Below are 21,758 nucleotides of genomic sequence, written 5' to 3'. Positions count from 1 at the left end.
GCCAGAAAGCAGAACTGCATAGGGCAGGGGCAACCCTAACTCTATTTTCTTCACTCTGTTGCTATTGAGACCTTCTGCTGAATTGGGAAGAAAAAAAAAAAAAAAACACAACAAAAAAAACCAACCCGACAGGGGTAAGGAAGATGAGTATTAAGGTTTTTACTCAGGTGTCCCAGCAAGAATTTAGGCTGCCTTGGATCACCTCTCTACTCCAGGATGGCTCCTTCTAAGCACCTCACTCCCTATTCCTACCGCAGAAGCTCACCCCAGTGCTGTGCGTAAGAGTACAGAGGAGGCACAGACGGACACTCACAGAGACAAGGGTCTTTTTGTTTTTTTGAAGCTTCTGCTGAATCTATGCCTGGCAAGCTCACCGGGCTGAAAAGAGGCACTCACTTTTCCTCTTTAGTGCCATCTAGGTTGCACCCAGCAGTTCTCAAGAAGGTGGGGCTAGACCAGAGATTGTGACTAATTGTTATTAATGGTGAAGTAACTGTACTCCGCAGCCTGGGGCAGGGGAGAAACCCTGGCCCTGGCAGCTCTTCAGTTCAGCTCCACCCTACCCAGAACTGGAGGTCCAGTTCTCTGCAGCAAATGGAGGCTACTGCGAGTTAGAAGCACCTTTGCTGTAATCTGGAGCCAGGCATTCGCTCTGCGTGCTGCCTTTTCCTGCCTGCCCCATGCAATCTTACTCCTCACCTGGAGAACTGGTGGGTTTGAAGCAAAGGGAGAGAATTACCCACGTTTTCTGTGCTCAGAAGAAACACTCCCGAGGCAATGCGCTTACTTAGATGTCCAAGAACTGAAATATAAGGAATATATATATTAATACTTCTATCTGTCCATTATTAGCACAGGAAAAGAGATTCTCTTCAGAGACTGCTGGGTTCCTCTCCCTCATTATGCAAAGCCCTCCCTCCCATTAGTACCCCTGCACTCAAAGGCCACAGAAGGGAAGACAAAAGAATAGGAGGCTTGTGAATCCTGCCATGGGATGGGACCACATACAACGCAGCTGTCAGGATAGGGTATGCTCACCTAAAGAGTAGAAATATCATTTTTAAAGAATTTTATGAGAAATTGATCTCATTCCAAATTTAGCATTTTGCAGACCCAGAAAGGCACTGCGGAATGGGTACTTTAGGGAAGCGAGCTAGGTGCCATGCACAGAACAGCAGAGATTTTCCAGCTTTGAGGCACTTCCCTGAGCTCTGCTCAGCAGAAGCAATGCTGCTGGCTGTGGTGGAAGTGGGGAGCACAGCCCCAGCAAATCACAGGTAGGAAGTAAATGTGTGTGTGAGTATGTGTGGCGAGAAAGACAGTGCAGGGCTGTTTCTGGATCTCAGCAAGAAAGGCCTGACAACAAATGGCTTAATAAAACAGCTGTTTTAATAAGACAGAATAATCTTATGTCCCTCCAGATGCTAGGAACACTACATTCATGAAAAAGAAGCATGCTAGTCCTCAGTATGATCACACATAGGTATTACAAAGGAATAGTTGTATCTTATACTATAGGCAGTGCATAGCAATGTATGTTATGTCACAGCTGACCTGAATAACCAGACACTGTATTTCGGCTCTCAAGAGGAGCATCTCTAAAACTGCGTGCCTGAAGTTTCCCTTATTACATAAAACTCCTTACATCTTGCTTTCTTAAAGAAAAAAGTTGCAGACAAAAACATCCCAAACTTTGGCAAAAGCAAGGCACTCAGATACCATGGGGTTTAATTAGCCTTGGGCATTTAAATTCATTGCACTATACAAAAAATTTCGGCCTCAGAAAAAGTACTGAAAAAAAGTTAAGATGAATAAAGCAGCAAGTTTTTATTGATGCACTAAGCTGATCAAGCATCTCTCAGTAGTAAAATATTCCAATATTCAGGACCTATAAAACTCTGCACCTTCCTCTCCCTTTTGGTATAAGCATGGCTCTAAAAGCATCCTTAAATTAGACCATATTTTGTCATAGCAGCCTTCCCCTCTGTGATGACAACACAGAGGTTCTTCAGACTGTAAGAGACCTCCTTCTTTCCACAGTTAAAAAGGCTAAGGCATCTCAGCACCAGTCCCCGTCACCTCAGACCTGTAGGGCTACATCGCTATCGTTAGGGGTGGTCATCTTAACACCCACCTATGACAACATGAATCCGCAGTGCCAGATTACCTTCTTAATGGAGTTGGCAATTCTGAATAGCTAAAGGTTTCAAGGGGAAATACTCTCAATTGAGATTTTTCTGTTTAAAAAGACCTTATGGACTTTGTATGCCCTCCTAAAGCCTAATGTAAAACAAAAATCAAAGTGTCAGACCTACAGAACTTTCAGTTTGCCTCTAGAAACTGGAATAAGTGAGTGTAAGCTTAAAAACAGAAAGCAAGATCTGTTTCTGGACTTCACCTCTCTGCTCCTTACCCTCAGCTATTTATCAACTCTTAAATATTCCAAAATCAAAATAAAACCCAAACAAGGCAACACATTGCAGTCTCCTTCATGTAACTGCAGAAGAATTAATGACTATGAAAGAGGAAACAATTGAAAACCCAAGAAAAACCCCTAGATTTTCCTATTTCCAAAAAATAAAATTATTCTTTGCAATGAAGTTTTCAGTTCAGAATTTTGTAATCAAAATATGTATAAGAAACTTTCCCATGCCGTCCAAGGGAAACATTTTCAAAGGGAAACCATTCCTACATGGTACACCTGGATAAAAGAGGACAAGAGAAAACAAAGGCTGCAGCTCTTCTCTTTACACATTCTTTACTATTGTGCTTACCCTGGTCTGTGGCCAAATGTCCTTCTGCTGACATTTAAGACAAAAAGGAAGAACGTGAAAGGCCTGGAAAAAAAGGAAGCAAAGCAGTAAAATGCTTATCTTGCAAAATCAGGAAGTCATTGGCAATAAAACATACTGCACTGGTAAAGCACTGGGACTAGATGATACCAGCCTTTCTGTGATTTAACACAACTGAAAAATAAAGATCAAATGAAGCCCTAAAACTTTCTCCTTCATCTGATATGAAAAGTCAGATGTGTTACTGCTAGTGACAGCTGCAGTTTGTTGCTTGGTCTAGAACAGAAAAGTTTCTCAGCAACTGCCTTCAGCTCTGTACCAGCCTACAGAGCTCCAGCAAACACACTTCCACTACATTCAGCTGCAGCTCGTTTTTAGCCATGGAACACTTTATGACCCCAGGCCTGAGCTGCAGAAGGCTGCTTACCCCCAGTCAAAAGCTGCGGAGGAGTTGGGGGGAGAGCAACTAGGGGGACCCAGTAATGTGCTCCTGCCTTCCAAGATGAGCACAGGGCACTTCACCCAGGTTGAAAGTGAGCTCTGGCACCAGACTAGAGACATCAGTGCAAAGTGGCACCTGAGCTCGGGAGAAAAGAGTTATTTGTTTGAATACACTGCTCTGCTAACGTGGCTATGAGGTTTTGGGAGCCAGGGTGGAGCTCTGCATGGTCCTACCTCTTCAGATGGCCACAAGCTGGGCGCTCTGCACCACAGGTGCTGTTTTATTGGGCAACAGTTTTACGGAGTCACTGGTCCCGACTCTGAAGCCAGACCTGCAGTCATTCTACTGATCTCAAGGAGACGTGGATTTCACTAATAATGGAAAGGAAAATCAGCAGTATTTCTCACCTCACTGAATGTTTTTAGACTGGAATACAGCTCAATGACTCCACTTACAAAGAAATAGTAGTTTGATAGAGCAGCTTCCAAGTTAAGGAAACCAGACGATGACTCAAAAGATTAATTCCAATCCCATATTCCAAAAGGAAACCTCAGATGTTACAGAGCATTTGTAACAATCATTAGCTTGGAGGAAGTCAGAAGCAACAGTATTAATGTGTGGGCACTATGGTTATGTTGTCCATCCCAACCTTGGCATTCCTGCCTCTGCATGAGTTGGGGGACTTCTTCCAAGGAATTTTAACTGTTGCTTCACAAAAGACAGGACTATGAGCCTTCCTCTATTCCCAAAGTTAACACTAGAAAAATAAATTGCAGAAATGTCAAAGAATATTTGAAAGGGTCCTCTTTTGAATCCCTTATTTTTTAGATTTTCTAAATCTTTTAAAAAGACATCCCCCCATAAAAAAAAAAAAAAAAAAAGGAAAAAACGGAAAAGAAAAAAAAAGAGAAGTATCTTTTCTTCATTCTCCTAAAACTGAACTAATTGAAAAGATATGGGCTGGCCCCTTTTAATGCCCCACCCCATCAATATATTTAGGGGCAAATTTAACAGTTAAAAAAGGAAAAATATTAAACCAACTTTATGCAAAATCTGGTTTTGAGACTTGCAGATATTTTCTTCCCCAGACTTGCAGAATTTTTTCATTTTTTATCTCCATTATAATGATTTTTGCCCAGGTTTACTGCAATGTAAGAAACATATATAAGCATTTCCTCACAGTCCTAGGTTTTATTATTAATTGTTAATAATAAAATTATGGCTACTTTAAAAACTCAAATAAAAACAATATAAAAACATGGTCATTAGAGTATTATATACACACATAACAAAACAGCTTAATACAACTGTACTCATATCACAGTTTTCTATTGTATCTAAGAGAGTATACATTAGTACATAGCAAATAGAGATTCTGATTTCAACTTCAAATAGCCACTTCATTATAAAAATATTAAATGAGATTTTTAAAAAGCAATCCTGAAGTCCAGATGTAACTGTAGTATGTTAATTGCACAGAAAACACAACATTTGGGAGCAACTGTAAACCACAGAAGGAAAAAATTATTTCTGATGCAAGTTCTTATCCTGGAGGAATAGACTGGCTTCCTAATCTCCAGGTTGCTTTTGAACATAGGTACACATTCCCTCATCTCAGTTTTTCTTGATTTTTTTTTTTCATTCCCATATCTTGTGTGAATACAGGCTCCAGAAAATTTCACATGTGATTTCTAACACCTCCTGTCTTCAGCGTATCTAAATCAGATACCAGATGCTCATTTGTATTGCTACAGCAGCCTGAGTTTACAGTCTTGTGAAAGATTTATTTGGTGAAAATGTATAATGTCATAGCAGTGTGTCCAGTTCAGAAACTCATTCCTAGGACTTCCTATAGTGCTCAGTATGGCACAAGTACAATAAGCATATGGACCTCTTTATACTAATGGCACTGACATGAAAGCACTTCCGAGTTAAACTGTACATCTGGCGAGGGGGACTACTGTGATCTAATTGCGGTTCATAAAAAAAAATTTAAAAAAAATACAGGACTTAAGTGCAGCTTCCTTTACATGATGTGCATTGACAATGCAAACCAGCCTTCTTCTTTTTGCTTTTCCACCTGCAAAACAAGAAATTGAAATTCATACATCATAAATTTCCCACAGACTTGCTAGTTAGTGCTGGCTTGCATAGGATTGCTATGTATCAGTTCACTGATATGTAGCAGTTGTCTGCCATCGGCACTGTGGAGGGAGTCATACCACCTACTTTAGACACCTAGTTTAAGCCCCATCTACCTTAAGTATTCCAAATTTCCCCTCTGGGGACGTATACTTTGCTGTCCTGATAGGGAGTCTTGGACCCTAACTTTGTTTTTTCTCTTTATCACTCCTAATTAATGTTATTTTGGACATCAGGAAAGATGGTATTAGTATCTCCTCATGGTTGCCTTCAAGCATATAAACAGATCTGTGACAGGCTTACCAGACTGTACTACTGCCTGGAGTTCCCCATGAAAGCTGTAGACTGTTTTCTTTGCACATCAGGAATCAAAAATCTAGACCGGGGATCTTCTTTGCATTTGGATTTATTTATCCTTCTGCAACTGACTTGTGCGACAGCAAGGTAAGAGCTCGCTTGCCTCTTACATGTGGCTCTACCAGTACATCATAATGATTATTTGAAATTCTCTGGAGCCACCAGTGCAAGACTGCCAGAGCTTCCAAGTTCTAATGCACTAAGATACCACAGCAGAAGATACACTTAACAGGATTATTCACTTTTAAATAACAGCTCTGTGTCAGCAAACAACTAATGTCACTAGCACTCAGGTCTCCCCTGACCAATCATCCAGAATCCAGACTGCCATGAATTGATTACTATTAGCCTTGGTAGATTTAAGGTAGGACAGAGCTCTCTCCCCTTCTTTATCTGTCTTGCTTTTTCCTTATATGACGTCACAATTGAACTTTCTGGCTGAAGATTTGTCAGTCTTACCTTTGGCCTTTGGCTGACAGGAATTAATTTCACACTTTCTGATGAGGCACTTAGGGGTGAACAAGATTTGCCAGAGTCTCCTACAGACCTGCAGACATTCAAAATGAGATTGAAAAAGTGGAAAATGGAAGTGACTACTAGAATCACATCTCAGATCCTGCGTTAGGACCCCTCATCAATAGTCTTGAACAAGGCATGTCATCTGTCATTTTAAATATAAACAATGGAAGTTATGAAAAAGCTATTGGACCTTTGTCCAATTTCCACAGAGTTGAGTGTGATGAAGTCAGGGAAAGTCTGTAAAGCCAAAGAAAAACATGGCAATTTTTTCCATTGTGTTCAAGTTCTGCTGCACCAGTAATCAAGGCAGTACAAAAATGGAATAGTAAAGGGTCAACTTTTACCTTCTTATACTGGTCACACTGGCAGGGGAAACACTATCTTCTTTGGAGCTGTCCATAGCAACTGCCATGGGAATAGACACGTCAATTGTCCTCCTTGCATTTTCTAGGCAATAAATAATAGCTTGATTCCAATGAGAACACAGCAACATTGCACGACATTCATTTCATTTTCCCATTTTTGGAGGGGGATCACATAACTCTTCACAATTGCATAGAATATAGAGATCAGACATAAAACATCAGGCTAAACATCAACCCCATACCCACTCTCTGAAAATGACAGATATTGAAAGCAGATAATCAGAGCAACTATGGACAATATGCACATATATAGAATGATTCTTCCATAGATAAACCTTCTGGGTTTTGGCAATCAGAGGCTTAGAGACTTCCGATTTCTCTACTTTGTTCCTTTAAGATTTTACTTATCATGCTGAATTTATGTTACAACAGCTGTAGAAGTGTTAGTGTTACAATCCCACTGCATGAGTCATTGCATACGGACCTACATGCATATGCACACACACATACGTGGTCTCTCCTCCCCCTCCTTCCTCTGCCCCTCAAGTCCTTTCCTTTATAGATCCTCTGTGGTTCAGGAAAGGGGAAAGGGCAGATGTCCTAGACAGAGCATGTGTACATGCTCACATGCAGTTCTGCCTGTAATTACAATGACTCCATGAAGAGATAAAGTAGCCCTCACCTGTTGGAAAGTATTTTTGGTCATAGTTACACATGGCAGCTAATCTATGAATCTTGAATCAGCAAGAACATTCCCTTTGCTAATTTACGTCTTCAGATGACTGGAAGCTCCAGTTATTTCTTTCTATTAGCACTGGCAGTAACTCAGCAAGGCAGTCTGATGGAAAGAGCACCCAGAAGACCAAAAACTAAAATGTGGTTGAGAATTGGATAACCACTCTGCCGTGATTTTTAGAAGCCTGATGTAAATACTTAGCCTTTTTTACAAAAGATTCTCCAGCAGAGAGGACTGATTAAAAAGCCTACTTCTGCCGATCAGTGACCATGTAGCAGAACTGTTCTGCAGACAAGGACATAGCAAAGAACAGATTTACCATGAAGCACGATGTTTGCAGCAGACTAATTACTAAGAAACTAACCTTAGGAGAAGTTTAGCTGATGTATTTTTAGCTCTCTAAAGCAAGGAGTGTTTGTACCACACAGTCATTAACAGCAAGTGTACTGCTGACCACAACTGCTGATCCAATCAGCTAAGGACAGAGAACTCCCAAAAGGGGAAAAACGTTGTCTTACTAGTTTTTGTTTCTCCTGAAGCTGGGTACTTACCAGTATAATTTAGGGATGGGGACAGAACAGGAGATATCGTTGGAGGGACCACATCAGCAGCAGCTAATTTCTGTTGGTCTATTAGCTGCAACAGTTTATCACGTGCTTCTGTACTCTGACGATTCAGCTCTGCTATTCTTTCCTCCAAGCTCTTTGATACCATGAGATGAGTCTACTTGGATAATCACTTCAAATTAAAAACTTCAAGGAGAGCATGCAATATATTTCAAGTACTTCTATGAATTTAATTTTCAAACTGAAAGTAAAAATAATCATATAGCACCTCCTGTGAAAAATCTCATTTTGTCCCTTTTGCTGTCCTGTGTCTAGGTCCTTAATTGACTAAACACAACAATATTTTAAACTGGTCTTCCTACAAGTAGAAATAAAACAGCTATTGTCTCTACCAGTTAAGGAGAAAGAAAGAAAAAAAAAAAACAAACAAAAAACCCCCAACCATCCAACAATTATTCATAATTAAGAAAATATTTAATCAGAGACACACATATTCAGGAGGGTGCAGGGAAGCAAAAGCAGATTTCTAGCAGAAGTATCCTGGAACCCATCTTTAAACCAGGTTTTCACCCACTTTGACCTCTTCCCCTCCCTCTCCATTAATTGCTTCCACAAAACCAACACTTTAAAAAGTTTCCATCATCTTGTACAACTAAATGTTACACAACATAATACAATGGGCAAAGTGACAACACTCTCAGCCTAGTTATGTGAGGAAATTTAAAACCTTTGGGATCCTTAATTGAACAGTAATTCAGCCACTGTGACAGAACAGAAGTAAAAACAGTGGCAAGGGCAGGGATTAGGCATTTCTGTATTAACTCCACTCACTGGGGTGCCACTGAATAGCTGCTTAGCTGCAGATTAAAGGTTTTCTATGTGAACCAAAGTCTTCAAGCTCTTTCCCAAAGATTTTGGGATTTTCACCACACGGCAGGACTGACAAGACAGATCCAACTAGTACATACACTATAATCAAGTACTGCAAGAGATGTACCTACACTAACTTTAATCTTATGGGCTTTTGGGTCACAGTAGCAGAAGAGATGTATGGCATGGATTTAAATATACATTTTACAAGCTTGATAAGAACCTGTGGATTGGTGCAGTGCTTTCACTGTTAATATTACCCAAGCTACAAGAGGTATACCTGATCATGTTGCAATCACACATCTTTTTGCAGCATAACCTTATCTTAAACTTATAAATGTGCTCCACACTTTTCAGCACTCATATACAAGATAGGTGCAATATGAGAACTGTTGAGCTCCTTGGGGTGCTCATACTCTCATAAGCTACTGTTGAGCTCCCTATGGAATGATAAAAATCACAAGTATCCAAGCAAATGAATGAAAAGAATATTAGGGTTGCTACTCTTTTCCTTAAAACAACTGACACCAGGAAAGAAACAGTCTTAAAACATCAGTAAGCTATGGGAAAGCAGATGAGCAGAAAGGGGAATCCGGCCTTCCTTTTCTCTTAAATTCTCACCTGTCCTTGTGAAGAGTCTGGACTACGATTTGCATTTTGTATTGGGTCTGGCTGATGTAGGCAGTCACTTGTGTCTTCAGAGAAGCCTCTGAGTTTGCTCAGTTGAGCTTTAATTAGAGAGTTCTGCCGTGTAAGCTCAGCTATCTGCCCCAGTAGATCACTGTTTTGAAATAACTCTTTAGCTGTGCTGTTTTTTCTAGCGTCACCTGAGCAGGACAGACTGATTTTCCCATGGGAATTCTCCAAGTCTTTGTCTGCAGGAGGAACTGGTTGCCTTCGAGAGATAAGACAGTTTTCCTCAGTTGTGCTCTGTGTTTGCAGGGAAGAAGGTGAGCTCCTTTCCTTGCATGGTTCTCTTTCAGTGTTTTCAGGAGACTGAGAAATGGCTGTAAACACTACAAACAAGAAATAAAGGAACAGTAAGGAAAGGGACATGTGATCTTTATCAAGGAAATTAACAGTGACTTTATTGCATCAGACTAGTAATAATCAAGCAGGAACTTGAATTTTAACACCTAGCCTGAATGATGTTATGTTACTGATCAAAATCACTCTATGCAAGACCCTGCTGCAAGAACTCACCAGGTTTAATATTTCCTATTGCAAACAGTCTTACATTTAAATGATTTATTTAGAGACGGAAAGAGAAGTCAGAGAGAGGAATATAAATTGCTTTGAATTTCTTAGCTGATAGATCAAACACTACTTTTTAGTTAAGTCTTCCATTTTCCAAAATCCAGTCACCTTACCTAATAAACTGTTAAGTTTGCATTTCAGCTCTGATATTTATACTGGGTTGATAACAAAACTTCTAGAATAATAAAACAAAATAATACAAGACTTTTGGCATAATAATAAACTACCTATTTACTCAGCCTCAAAGAAAGGGGAAGTACTCTGGCCAACAAAAGTAGTTAGGTACTTTTTGTGGTCATCATTAGCAAACAGATAACACCACATACGCATGACCAAATATGTTACGGCACTGTCAGCTGCTACATGTTAAGTCCTAGTTGGATTTTGTGATCAAACCCAGTTTTTCTATGCTTTATACACCAAATAGCCCATTCCATCCCAAGCTTTAGCTTTTGCCTCTTGAGCAGAGCATGACATTTAAAAATTTACACACAAATCTGGTTTAGGAATCACTTTTCATAAAGAAACATTCAAGAAGTTTAACATTTGTTGAGCCATTTAGCACCTTTAATGGTTTTAAAAGAGTAACAATACATTTCTCACATAGCTAAACTGTAGTGAAGTCTAGGAACACGCAGTTTTATATTCTTGTTTCAAATGACAGACATCTGACAGTTCTCAGTGGGACTGAAACCAGATGTTGCTCTTTTCCTCCTGATTTATTATGTGCCTCCTCCACACCACAGCAGCCCACCAAAAGGTTGAACTAGATATAAACTTCCAATTACCCTGCCAACTCCTTAAAAATCAAAAAGACTTTCAGGTTTTCTGACTCGGGAAAGAATTACAAAGCAACACAGCTGAAAGGGGGAAAAAAGGAGGAGGGGAGGCACAAAACCCCACCACTGTGCCCTGCTTCCTGTCAGCAACCATCAAGCTAGCCATAGATGTAATTACCTGCCTCTCAACAACAGAGGGTTACAGGGGCATTCAGTAAGATGCAGGTGGTTACAATGACAGTTGCAGGAGGAAAAGCTAATTTTGAGAGTCACAAAGGATCCTCCCTTCTGCTCACTTCATTACATTTAAATGAGAAATACCTTCCCTGATCACCCTGATGAACTTTCTTCCTTCCAACAACCACAGCTGAGCTACCGACCTATAAAACTCCTGAAGCCTATGGATATTGACACAAGACTGAGTTAATCTAGTTATCCAGCACCACATAATTTCAACAAAAACTTCTTCAGCCGCTTCCTGTGTATTGAATGAAATCCATACCGAAACCTGCTCCCACAAAGCAAGAGTATACAGCCCACAGACATCCTGGTTTGTCTGCAGCATGGGCTGTGGAGGTACAAATTTCCAGTCTTCAGTGGTCCCATCATGAAAGGTGGTGGAGGCTGGATTACAACATCAGCAGATGGAGATCTGAGATGATGTGCTGTAGGTCATACACAAACTGCTACAACAAATCATGCAGAAGTGACAATCAAAACCAGTACAAGATGGAAATGCTGATCTGGATTGCCACTGACAGGACTCAGACAGTAGATGGAGAACTGCAGGAGACAGAAAGTCTAAAGGAAATCTAACAACAGGCATAGGAAGAAAAGAAATGCATAGCTGGGGGCAGAAGCAGGATATTCCAGCTATAGGGCCAAGGTGTCTAGGCATACACATTTAAAGTTTTCATAGAAAATACATCTCTAAAGGTAACGTGAGCCTGGGAGATTGAAATAGTAACACACTAAACAGACTCTCAAGTCTACTACAATCAGAGAGATCTCACCATTCTGGAGGGGAGACAATTCCTGACTGCTCTTCTGCCGGGGAGGTGACAACAGCACAGCTGGCTGGAAGATGTGAGCTGGCAAGCTTCTACCAGCTCCGCCACCACCTGAGGCACCTGGCCTCAGGGGAAACTTGAGAGGAAGTTCTTCCTGTGGGAATTTCAGCATACCTTCCCTTTTGCATGCATCAGCACTAGGCTCAAAATAGCTCGAATCAGGTTCTTCTAAAGAAACAGACAAGGCAGAGACAGAATTAGGAAAAAAGGGGAGAAAAAAAAATTAGTTTTAGCGCAATAGGGAAAATTCTCAGTAACGACTCTTACATTCAAGTATCTGAAAAGACAGACTAGAGTATCTTCCCCACACACTGTAACTTTCTTCTGATCCCTAGATACAGAGCTCTTTCAATGGAGCATAACACAAATATTCACTGGCCTTAAGAACAAGAAGAGCTATTGTATATAGCCCCACAATTTCAGAATACTAGTAAGAGATCTGTTTGTAACTCATGCACAAGACTGGCAGACAAGTGACTTGTGAGGAACAGGTATTTCAGTGAGCTGCATTTGGTATATTCTCTTGAGAAAAGCAGACCTACGCACTTATCCTAATGAACCTATATTATAAATTTGATGGCAACAATGGTGGAGTGGAAAACAATTCAAAGCTTTGAGCTCTCTGATGATCTTTTTATGACTTAATTCAAATAAGACATCTTCAGTAAAAAAAAATAAAAAATTAAAAAATTATTCTTCTGTATTTAACTTCAACTAGTGTATGTCTATGTTGCCATCTATTTTGAACATACCAGGGAGGCACAAAATGAAAAGTGTGAAATCTTAAGTTGTAGCTAGCTGTAAGACCACAGTAATTTTAATAAGCCTACATCCACTGCTCCATCATTGCTATCTTTGAATTTTCTCCTCACAATTTTGTTCAGGACATGTTCCCAAAAGCGAGATTAGTGGAAAATTAAGCAGAACATACCTGATCCCAAAATTGTCTCTCCAAGGAAGTCCTGTGTTAGCTAGTTTTAGCACAGAAACCACGTATAAGTTATCTCAAATGTTTCACATCCAGTCAGATGCACTAAAACTAGCTATCTCAGATGTTTGACATCCAGTCATGTGCCTTAAGGGTATAAGAGATCTCCATCTGAAGGAGGAGGAAGAAATAGTTTTGCAACTTTAGGAAACTTTCCTCTCAGGAAGATGCCTTTTCCTGAGAGCAGAGACCAATAAGGAAAAAAGATTTGGAAATTTTAGTCTTGCAGAATTGTTGTATAAGAAGGTTTAGGGTTTGGGTGGGTTTTTTTGCTTGGTTGCATTTTTGTTGGGTTTTGGTTGGTTTTTTTGAGGGGTGCTTTTCTGATTGTTTGGGTTTTATATTTTGGGGTAGGATTTTTTGTTTGCTTTTACAAAGCCTGGGTAAATCACAAAAAAGGGATCTGGTGTGTGGCTTCTTCCTGAGAACCCCACAGAAGCAGTCAGGAAGAAAGTTTTTGACCAAAAAAATGTCCAGAAAACCAACATTAACTAAGGAATAGCTCCAAGGAATCTTGGGATTCACAAGGAGTTACTGATCTTGAGAACAAAAATAGTGCATTTAAGCAACCAATCATGGATGACAGGTCAGGAAAACTCCATGGTGAAAGAATGTAAAAAGTACAACGTGAATCATGATTAGTTAGTTTGGCCATCAATGCTACTGGCATAACTTAGTCTGTGGCTATGTTATGTATCACTCAACTGGTCATTCACCTCTGATACAGAGTTGTAAGTGTCAGACTTCTGCCTGGTTAGTTACCAGGACTCACCAGCTGCTGTTTCTGGTCAGCAGCGACCTCCAGTGCCTCATGGAAGAACCAATCTCATACTGTCAGGCTGCCTCAGCAACAGGAAGGTGAGATCCTGATTCAGTTGGTGGTTTGTTTGGGTTTTTTTAGGATCCTCAAAATAAACTTGACTTTGTAAGCCATCTTAACAGGTGAAGGCTACTCCCCCCCCCCCCTTTTTTTTTTTTTTTTTTTAATATAACGTATTATGTATCACTTAAAGCTCAAGCCCAGGACTTGGCTAAAAGGTTAATCTTGAAGTCCTGATCCACATAAAAGGATGCCAGTAGGGATGGAATACAACCTATAATGTTAAAAAATAATCTGTAGCAAACTGCTTGTGCTCACAGCAGAACCCACGGCCTATGAATTTCCAGAAGTGAGATTCATGCTCAGGCAAGAGGTATTTATTCAAGTAGACATCTATTAAACACCAAATTTTCCATTACAGGGATAAACTACCCACAACTCCCATTTCATCCTTCACACATGCATGCACCCACCTTGCCCGTTCACTGGGCCTTTGCTTGCAATTCCAAAATTGTTTGGACTTTGTTCTCTTCTAGGTTCTACCAAAGGGAGGCCTTTAAATGCTTGTGTGAGAGAGATCAGCTGTTCATCTGTTACCATCATGTATTGCTGAAGCTTCTTCTAAAGGATGAAGGAAAAACAGAAGGAGATACAGAAATTTGTATTCTAGCAACAGGAATTAGATTATATACCACAGGCAGCTCTGAGAAGAAGTTTGGTCTCTTATTACCACTGCATGAATCTGTGGGATTCCAGTGAGGTATTAAATATTGATGTCTCCATGTTTCTCATTTATTTTCTCTCCTGCCTCAAAAAAATTCTTTGGTTTTCCCTTTTCCTAACTCATCACCCCATTTCCTCTCTAATGCAGCTTTATTCCTTCATTCCCAAATGTAACCGTTGAACAATCTACCTCCATTGCAAACTGAAAAAAAGAAAAATTTATTATATCTAGTCTACTCTGTTGCTCCAGTAGTGTTAACAGTATAGAAGTGTGGAAGCAGATGCTTAAACCTTTACATTGATAAAGCAAAGCTCAGTTTAATGGAACTATCATTTTCTCAGGCTTTAAAGTTAAACATGAAACAGGAAGATAAAATGTTGACTTTCCAAACATTCCTTCCCCCCCTCCATGCCTGCTATTGTCACTGTCAGACTCCTCATTCAGTTTTGTCATTTTCTTCCTGTTTATTATTAAAATCTCCCGAACATACAACAATGCATCTCAGCACACATTTGCAACACAACTCGGCATTCTAACAAGTCATTCTGAGGGGGATGGGGGCTCAGTACCTGGATAGTAGTGTTTTCTTCCCTCACTAGAAGTATTTCTGCAGTCAGAGCATCAATCAGTTCTCTGTGTTCATTCAACACCTCCTCATGCTGCTGTCTCATCACCTCTTTCTCACGCAGCTGCATTTCACTCTAAAGAGGGAGAAAAAGTTAAAAACCTACTATAACCAATACAGATTCATATTTGGAAACAGGAACAGGTCCATATCACATCATACTGTAGCAGCTCTTCCCCCTTTTGCTAAACTGACTTCATTACTTTAATGACAAAATCCAATTTTCAGGGCTTGAGAACTGTCAGAAAGCTTACTGTTCCTTCTTTGTTACTCCAGAATCCTGTAAGGAATCCTATACATCCTTGTTCTTCTACCTTTACAACTTTTACAGGCTGTAACTGCAAGCATTGTCTCTCTGCACGGATACTGTTTTGTAAGTCACTGTATCTTCATGCAGTAATCGAATAACTCCCAGGTGTGCTGGTGCTTGTCAGTATCCTGTGCTACTTGTGTCTATTCTTTAGTTGCCTTAATTCATTAATGAAGACAAATTTGACTAAATGAAGGAGAAAGTAGTTCCTTTCTAATGTTTTGCCCCAGAGAGAGAAAAAGTTCTTAGAGGGTTTAATTTATTTTATTTTTTTAAAGAAGACAAAAAGGTTTATTTTTAAGTAATCCACTTGAGCATGAGGCAAAAGGCCTTACTGTAGAACCTCTTGCCCTTAAAAGATATTATCAATCTGTTATCTTAAGATAGACCACTGCAGTAGCCAGGCGTGCTGTACAAGATGCAAAAGAGTCCCTTCCACCTCTAATGGGTAAATGGAATACACGACTGCCACTTTTTGGACCATCACAGATGAAAGAGCAGAGGCTACCAAGTCCCATAAACATGTCAGAATTAGCAGATGGAGCCCTTCTCTAGATGATTGCCTGCATTTACTCAAGGGAATCCCTGAATAAGAGAAATACATCCTATCTCCAAAACACAAGAGATCCTGAAAAGCAATTGGGGTACTCTTTTCTGCTGCCAGCCAAAATTAGAGCATGAGCTGCCCATAACATACCGTAGATTATTTTCTGCTGGCATTGGGACCAGAAGTGAAAAACCACCAAGGAAGAAGTGTTAAGACAAAACAGCTCTGCAGCCACATAAAATGAATGAATAAATAAATAAATGATTTTGAGAATAAACCACAGATACTGTCAGTAGACACAAAGACAGACAGATAAACCTCCTTTAAGCGTATCAGAGACAAACCATCCATTTTCTGGTTTCCTTTCACCTAGACAGAACAGCTTTTCTGTATTGATCCAAGTGAAGCAGGCTGGCACAGAAAATGGAGAAAATGTAGACAGTTCTATCTTTTTAGAAACAGAAAACAGGGCAAAACAAGAACTTTAACCCTGGTATCAGTGGTGAAGCCTACTGATGCCTTAGATCATCTGGATGAGCTATTGTATCTACTCATCCTACACAGTGTTAACCCAGTCTCAGAGGAAAAGCTTCCAAGCAGCTGTGTGTCTTACATTTATGCATGGGGAGAGCATCAGGGTTAACAGCTGTATACATCCATTCCTACCATCCTGTAGGATTTGGGTCTGGTATACCCTGGAAGAAGTATCTTCATTCCAGCCCATTGCCAGGTGGCAGCTTTGTTTTAACACTGCATCAGAATATGCAGAAGGAGAGATAGAGAACATAGCAACAGAAAGTATGCATATATTCTAACTTTTTCACCCTATGAGTCTGGCAAAGAAATAGCATTCTTAGTAGAACGGGGAAAAAAATTTTCTAACATCTGGCAGATGATACTGAAATTCATTTAGGAACCAAGTCAGGTTGATCCACTTCCCTTTAAGAATTTCGTATAGCTTGGCAAACATTTCAGAAGTTTCTTTTTCCCCTTCTCTCTAGCCTTTTTTATATTCACTAGCTGCTTCTTGTAGGAGTTGATTTTTTTTAATTACTTATTATTGCAACTGTCATGAAAGATTCAGTAATTCAAGTTTCTCTTCCCACTTTTTATATGTAACTTTGAGAATAAATTAAGCAACATCCTTTATCGTAATTCTTCTGCATTCAGCTTTTCTGCAGCAAAGCTGGAAAATATTTTTTTCTTCCCAGAAGAGGAAGGAAATCTTTCTAGAAGCTTCAAAACCTCTTGAAGGCTGGTTGTTTACCTGAAATCAGAGGCTTTTTAAATATCTGCTGCAAAGTCACTTTCTTGAAATGCATTGCCAGCTATAATTCAGGCATTGGAAATTTGCTAACTCTCCTGGCTAAGCAAAACAGATGGTGCACACGAGCACTTGATTTATTCCTAGCATCACAGGGACCAGGTTTTAGGAAATACTCAGACAAGCTGTGTTTCTTCATGGCAAATGCTCAAATCCTAATTGTAAATAAAGCTCCATGAAAAGCAGAAAAGTCACTGAAGGTTATGGATGCACACTGTCTATCTCAAGCAACTCTGAATACAATTAACCACACTTTGTAGCTTGAGCAAGTTCTGCATATTTCTACTCATGAATTTAGGTAGTAAATCTAAAAAAGTTGCAGACAATTTTGCAAGCAACAATCAACTCATGGAAGGAAGGAAGGAATGATAACACATCTATTAAAGTAGAAACAACATCACAGAGGTGCTCAGTAAAAATAGGGAATACAAGTAAGAGTCAGCATACATCTTTCAAGATAAGTACTCTCCTTAAACACTCAGACTCCTTGGCCTTCTGTCTGAATAGGATTAAAGCTCGTAACATACATTGAATGTTACATTCATAAAGAGAAAGTAGCAACTAAGAAAGAAAAAAAAGACAATCTGGAGTAGTTTTTGAGGAAGCTTGAGAGTCAAGAATAACTCGTTTCTGTGGAACACAAATTAAAGACAATCTAAATAGGGTTATAATTGCAATTATATTTATAATATTAATTTGATGCTATTAAATTGATTTTTTCCTAACAAATTGAAAACATTCTATTGGAAGTCCAGAAGATCCTTCCCCATAACTGCAAAAGAAACAAATTTAATAACCTGCTTTGATATTACAACTTTAACAGAAAACAAGCATTCTTAACTTCTTTTAAAACATAAGATGCCCTCAGCCAAAGTCCATCTTCTAATGGTAGTCGCTTTTCACTCTTGAACTGATTATTTAACATTTGTTTCCGAGACAGGACTTAAAGTAAATTCTTCCGTATAGATTACATGCAAGGTAATACAAGGAATAAGTTGCTATATATCCAGACAGAATTAAAAGAAAAAATTCAAATTTTAAAATAAGGTAATTTTTCTCCCCCCAGTTATTATACACGCTGAAAAGGAACCAAAATGGGACAGTTCCACATTCATTATGGATCTATTGCCTTTGCTATGAAATGGGGCATTGGGATTTAGATAACATATTCTGCTGCATCTGTTAAGAGTGCAGGAACAGCCATAATCTGGTTCAAAATTTCACACAGGCCCAATGAAACTGTGAGCCACTGCTGCATCTTGAATAGCTCTGGGTTAGAGATAAAATAAAACATGCTTCTTTTTCTTCTTTCTTTTTTTTTAAAAAGAAGTTCTACAGGTAGCCTTCTCTACGGAATTCCATTGTTCTCCAGCTGTGCACTGCTATAGTGAACACTTCAGGTCATTCTTGCTTAAGGTGAAGTTGCTGCTATGGATAGAAAAAGAAAGCTAAGGAATGCCTCCAAGAAAATTAGAAGATTTGAGTCCACTGCTTTAGTGACAACAGCATTGCCTTTGGGAGTCAAAGGAAGAAAAAGAATTTGTAAACAAGGCTGCTACATCTCTGAACATATTTAAATAACACATTTAAAATTATTTCAAATGGTATTTTCTGCTAATAGTCACCGAGAGACTTCCACTGCAGTCAACACCTCCCTTTTCACTAGGGGTACCTGTTTCTAACAAACTAAAAGTTTTAACCCCTAATTGCATCCAATACAAATAATAAGCATGATAATCAGACTTCAAAGTAAACTGATTGGGAGCCAGGAAAAAACAAAATTTACATCTGTAAAGTAACTTTATACCCTTTTTCATTCACTCTGCAGAAGCAATTAAAAATCTTCTCACCTCTTTGAGGTAGCGCATCAAACGACACAGAGCATTCACCAGTGACAAGGTAAACCCGGTGAGACCTTCACTTCTCTCAGTTTTTTGAACCTCACGACCTGTACATCGCTCATACTCCTCCAATTCATGCTCCACTTCACGTATCATGTGGTTGAGAATATCTAGGCTGGATTTGTTGTCCCTCCGAAGGTCAGTGGGGATTGAATCAGCTGGAGAATCGTCTCTACTCTGTCTTGCAGAGTTCTGTGCAGTTTGTTTTCTTTTCACTGGAAGGGGCGGGGGGGGGGAAGAAAGCATCATTGGAATTTCAAGGTGTATAGAAAGCTTTGCAGTACCAATGAAATTACATTTTTTATTGATGTAAATTAAAGGAGAGGCCCTCTCTTGTCCGGAGCTGAAAAGGACCATCAAAGAATGTCCCCAGTCATTCCAGTTGTTTTCGGATCATCAAAAACCCACATTTTCTCTCACAACATTAGTATCTCTCAAGTATGATTGTTTGGTGCTTTTATCTTAGATACCTGTTCCTGCATTTCTCCTTCTCAGAAGCATGGAAACAGTTTGCCAGTGAACAGCCAGTGAAAAATATCAGCTGCTTTCAGGTCTCATATTTAGTGAGCAACTCTTTTACAACAATCCTTTCATGTTAGAGTTTGTATCATCTGATGTCAGTCCCCACATACAAATGCGTGTAGAATATGGGGACTGAAATGCATCGTAATTGTGCAGCATAGACTAGAAAGCTTTATCAGACATAGAAAAGCCCTGCACAGCAGAGAACTCCACAGCTAGCCAGGTAATGTGTAGCATCAAAGGGCCATATTTGTGGTTCCTAGACCCCCATGGACTTTGCTTTGCCAACAAACATGCAGAATACAGGGCAATACACTACACACAGGGCTGTGGAATATCCATCCATAGAGATGCTCAAGACTCGGCTGGACAAGGCCCCCTCAATCAAACTTTGCAGTTAGCCCCACGATGATGTCCAAAGATCCCTTTTAACCTACTTTTTCTTATGATATTAAGGACCCTGGTCAAAGGGACGTATGTTATTTTTAAAAGTACTGAACTTTTTGCTGCAATTTGCTTTTGTTTCCTCAAGTTTGGGTTCAGCACTTGTCTCACAGTGTAAGTGGAGTCTACAGCCTCTTCTTCGTCTTTATTCTGAAGTCTTGAATGGATTCTCTTGACTACATTTGTAGCATTGAGGGCTGATTTAAACACAAAACAAAAAAACCACACATTAAATATTTCAGGTATGTTCTAAATGGTAATTTGTTCTAAAGTAATTTTATTAGAAGAGCTGGCTTTTTAGTCTGGAAATTCATCTGAGCCACATTAGTATGTCTCTATCTCTCACCCCCACCCAGAAAAGGGATTCCAGACAGGATCCTGTGAACAGCCTAACGACCCTTGAGAGGCTGTGATTAGGCAAATCCAACCTGACTGATCCAATGATGGAGAAACAGTTGTTGGAGTCAAAGGCATATTTGATTCCTGTGATAAGGTAGTTTTTCTCATATCCTTTTCAGCCCACAACTGAGAATTCACCAAGGAATTTTCTTCTCTCAATAACCGAAGTAGCCTACATTCAAAAAAGGCATAACAGTGAATTGTAATAGGATAATAGCATGATTCTAGATTATCTGTACAGTCTAAAAAGAGCTTTTTAAAATATCTATAACTGCTCAAGTGAGTTCCTTGCTCACATTCAATCCCAGTCTGAATGTTACAACAAGGGGTTTCCCTAGAATTCCGAGGTCAGGAATGGAGGGGGGGGCGGGGCGGAAACAGAAAAAGTAACTTAACTATTCCTATGCAACACACAATTTTAACTCTGTCTATTTCCAGTGTTGACAAAGTAGAAACATGAACAGATACATTTGTATTGACCTGTCAGAATTGATGCTGGATTTGAAATTCAGAAAGTCCTGGCGTCCATCTTCTGACTGATAGATTGATAATGCTTCCTCTTCCACTTCATTAAGAACCTGTTTAGGAGACAAAGAAAACAAAAGGGACTTCAGAGCAATTTCAATTTGTCTTCAGGAAGAAGTGAGAGACAAATTTTCTGAAATTGTTTCAAGAAAAAAACAAAAACATTTGTTTCATTCTCCACCTCCAAAACAAAATTTTAAAAATTAAGAAAACAAACACAAACCTCTGTGGGAAGTTTTGGGGGATTTTAGTACCTAAGAAATACTGATACTGACAATTGTCTCTGAAAATAACACAGCAAGTGATTAATTCAATATCCAATGTTTTATTTGGATGATTTATATTAAGTAAGAAAAGACACACACTGTAGGATAAAAAAAAAGCTTTAAAGACTGTACCAAAACAAATATAGAGATATAGCAGGCAGAAGATGGAAAAAGCAATCTAAACTATAGCATTTTTAAAGTTTCAGTCATTTGACATTACAAGCTAAACAACCTTGTAATGAGATTTGCAAAACTACATTTTTATTCTATGTGTAAAACGCAACCAGAACAAAATACAATCCTACGTACCACGTTCATAGCAAAACTTAAGCAATCAAATTTGGAATTAGGATTCCTCAAACTGTCAGGTTTCTGCATTTCTGGGTAGGCTTCACCAAGTAGCCTTTAACTATGATTTTCATAGGCACATAAGGAAAAGAAAATCTCACAGAAGCTCAGCAGACAACT

General features: G+C 39.3%; 1 protein-coding gene across 24 annotated transcripts in view; it reads right to left on the bottom strand.

Moving 5' to 3' along the window:
- Positions 1-1,367: 1,367 nt before the first annotated feature.
- The window catches only part of SPICE1 (spindle and centriole associated protein 1), a 32,416-nt gene continuing 12,025 nt past the window's right edge, over positions 1,368-21,758 (bottom strand). For 13 of the 24 annotated variants that reach the window (XM_049824679.1, XM_049824677.1, XM_049824678.1 and 10 more), the window contains 12 exons: positions 20,980-21,077; positions 20,529-20,671; positions 20,094-20,297; positions 19,084-19,349; positions 14,997-15,128; positions 14,177-14,324; positions 11,839-12,063; positions 9,411-9,805; positions 7,905-8,076; positions 6,597-6,699; positions 6,193-6,280; positions 1,368-5,314 (listed from right to left, as the gene is read on the bottom strand). In XM_049824679.1, coding sequence (XP_049680636.1) covers positions 5,261-5,314; positions 6,193-6,280; positions 6,597-6,699; positions 7,905-8,076; positions 9,411-9,805; positions 11,839-12,063; positions 14,177-14,324; positions 14,997-15,128; positions 19,084-19,349; positions 20,094-20,297; positions 20,529-20,671; positions 20,980-21,077 — 2,028 coding nt within the window. In that variant the 3' untranslated portion in view covers positions 1,368-5,260. Of the gene's footprint in view, positions 5,315-6,192; positions 6,281-6,596; positions 6,700-7,904; positions 8,161-9,410; positions 9,806-11,838; positions 12,064-14,176; positions 14,325-14,996; positions 15,129-19,083; positions 19,350-20,093; positions 20,298-20,528; positions 20,672-20,979; positions 21,078-21,758 lie in introns of those variants that run through there. The other 11 variants (XR_007509073.1, XR_007509072.1, XR_007509074.1 and 8 more) reach the window with 11 other exon arrangements.

The sequence above is a fragment of the Accipiter gentilis genome, chromosome 21 (assembly GCF_929443795.1).
Source record: "Accipiter gentilis chromosome 21, bAccGen1.1, whole genome shotgun sequence".
NCBI lineage: Eukaryota > Metazoa > Chordata > Aves > Accipitriformes > Accipitridae > Astur > Astur gentilis.
This window is presented reverse-complemented; position numbering and strand designations above follow the sequence as displayed.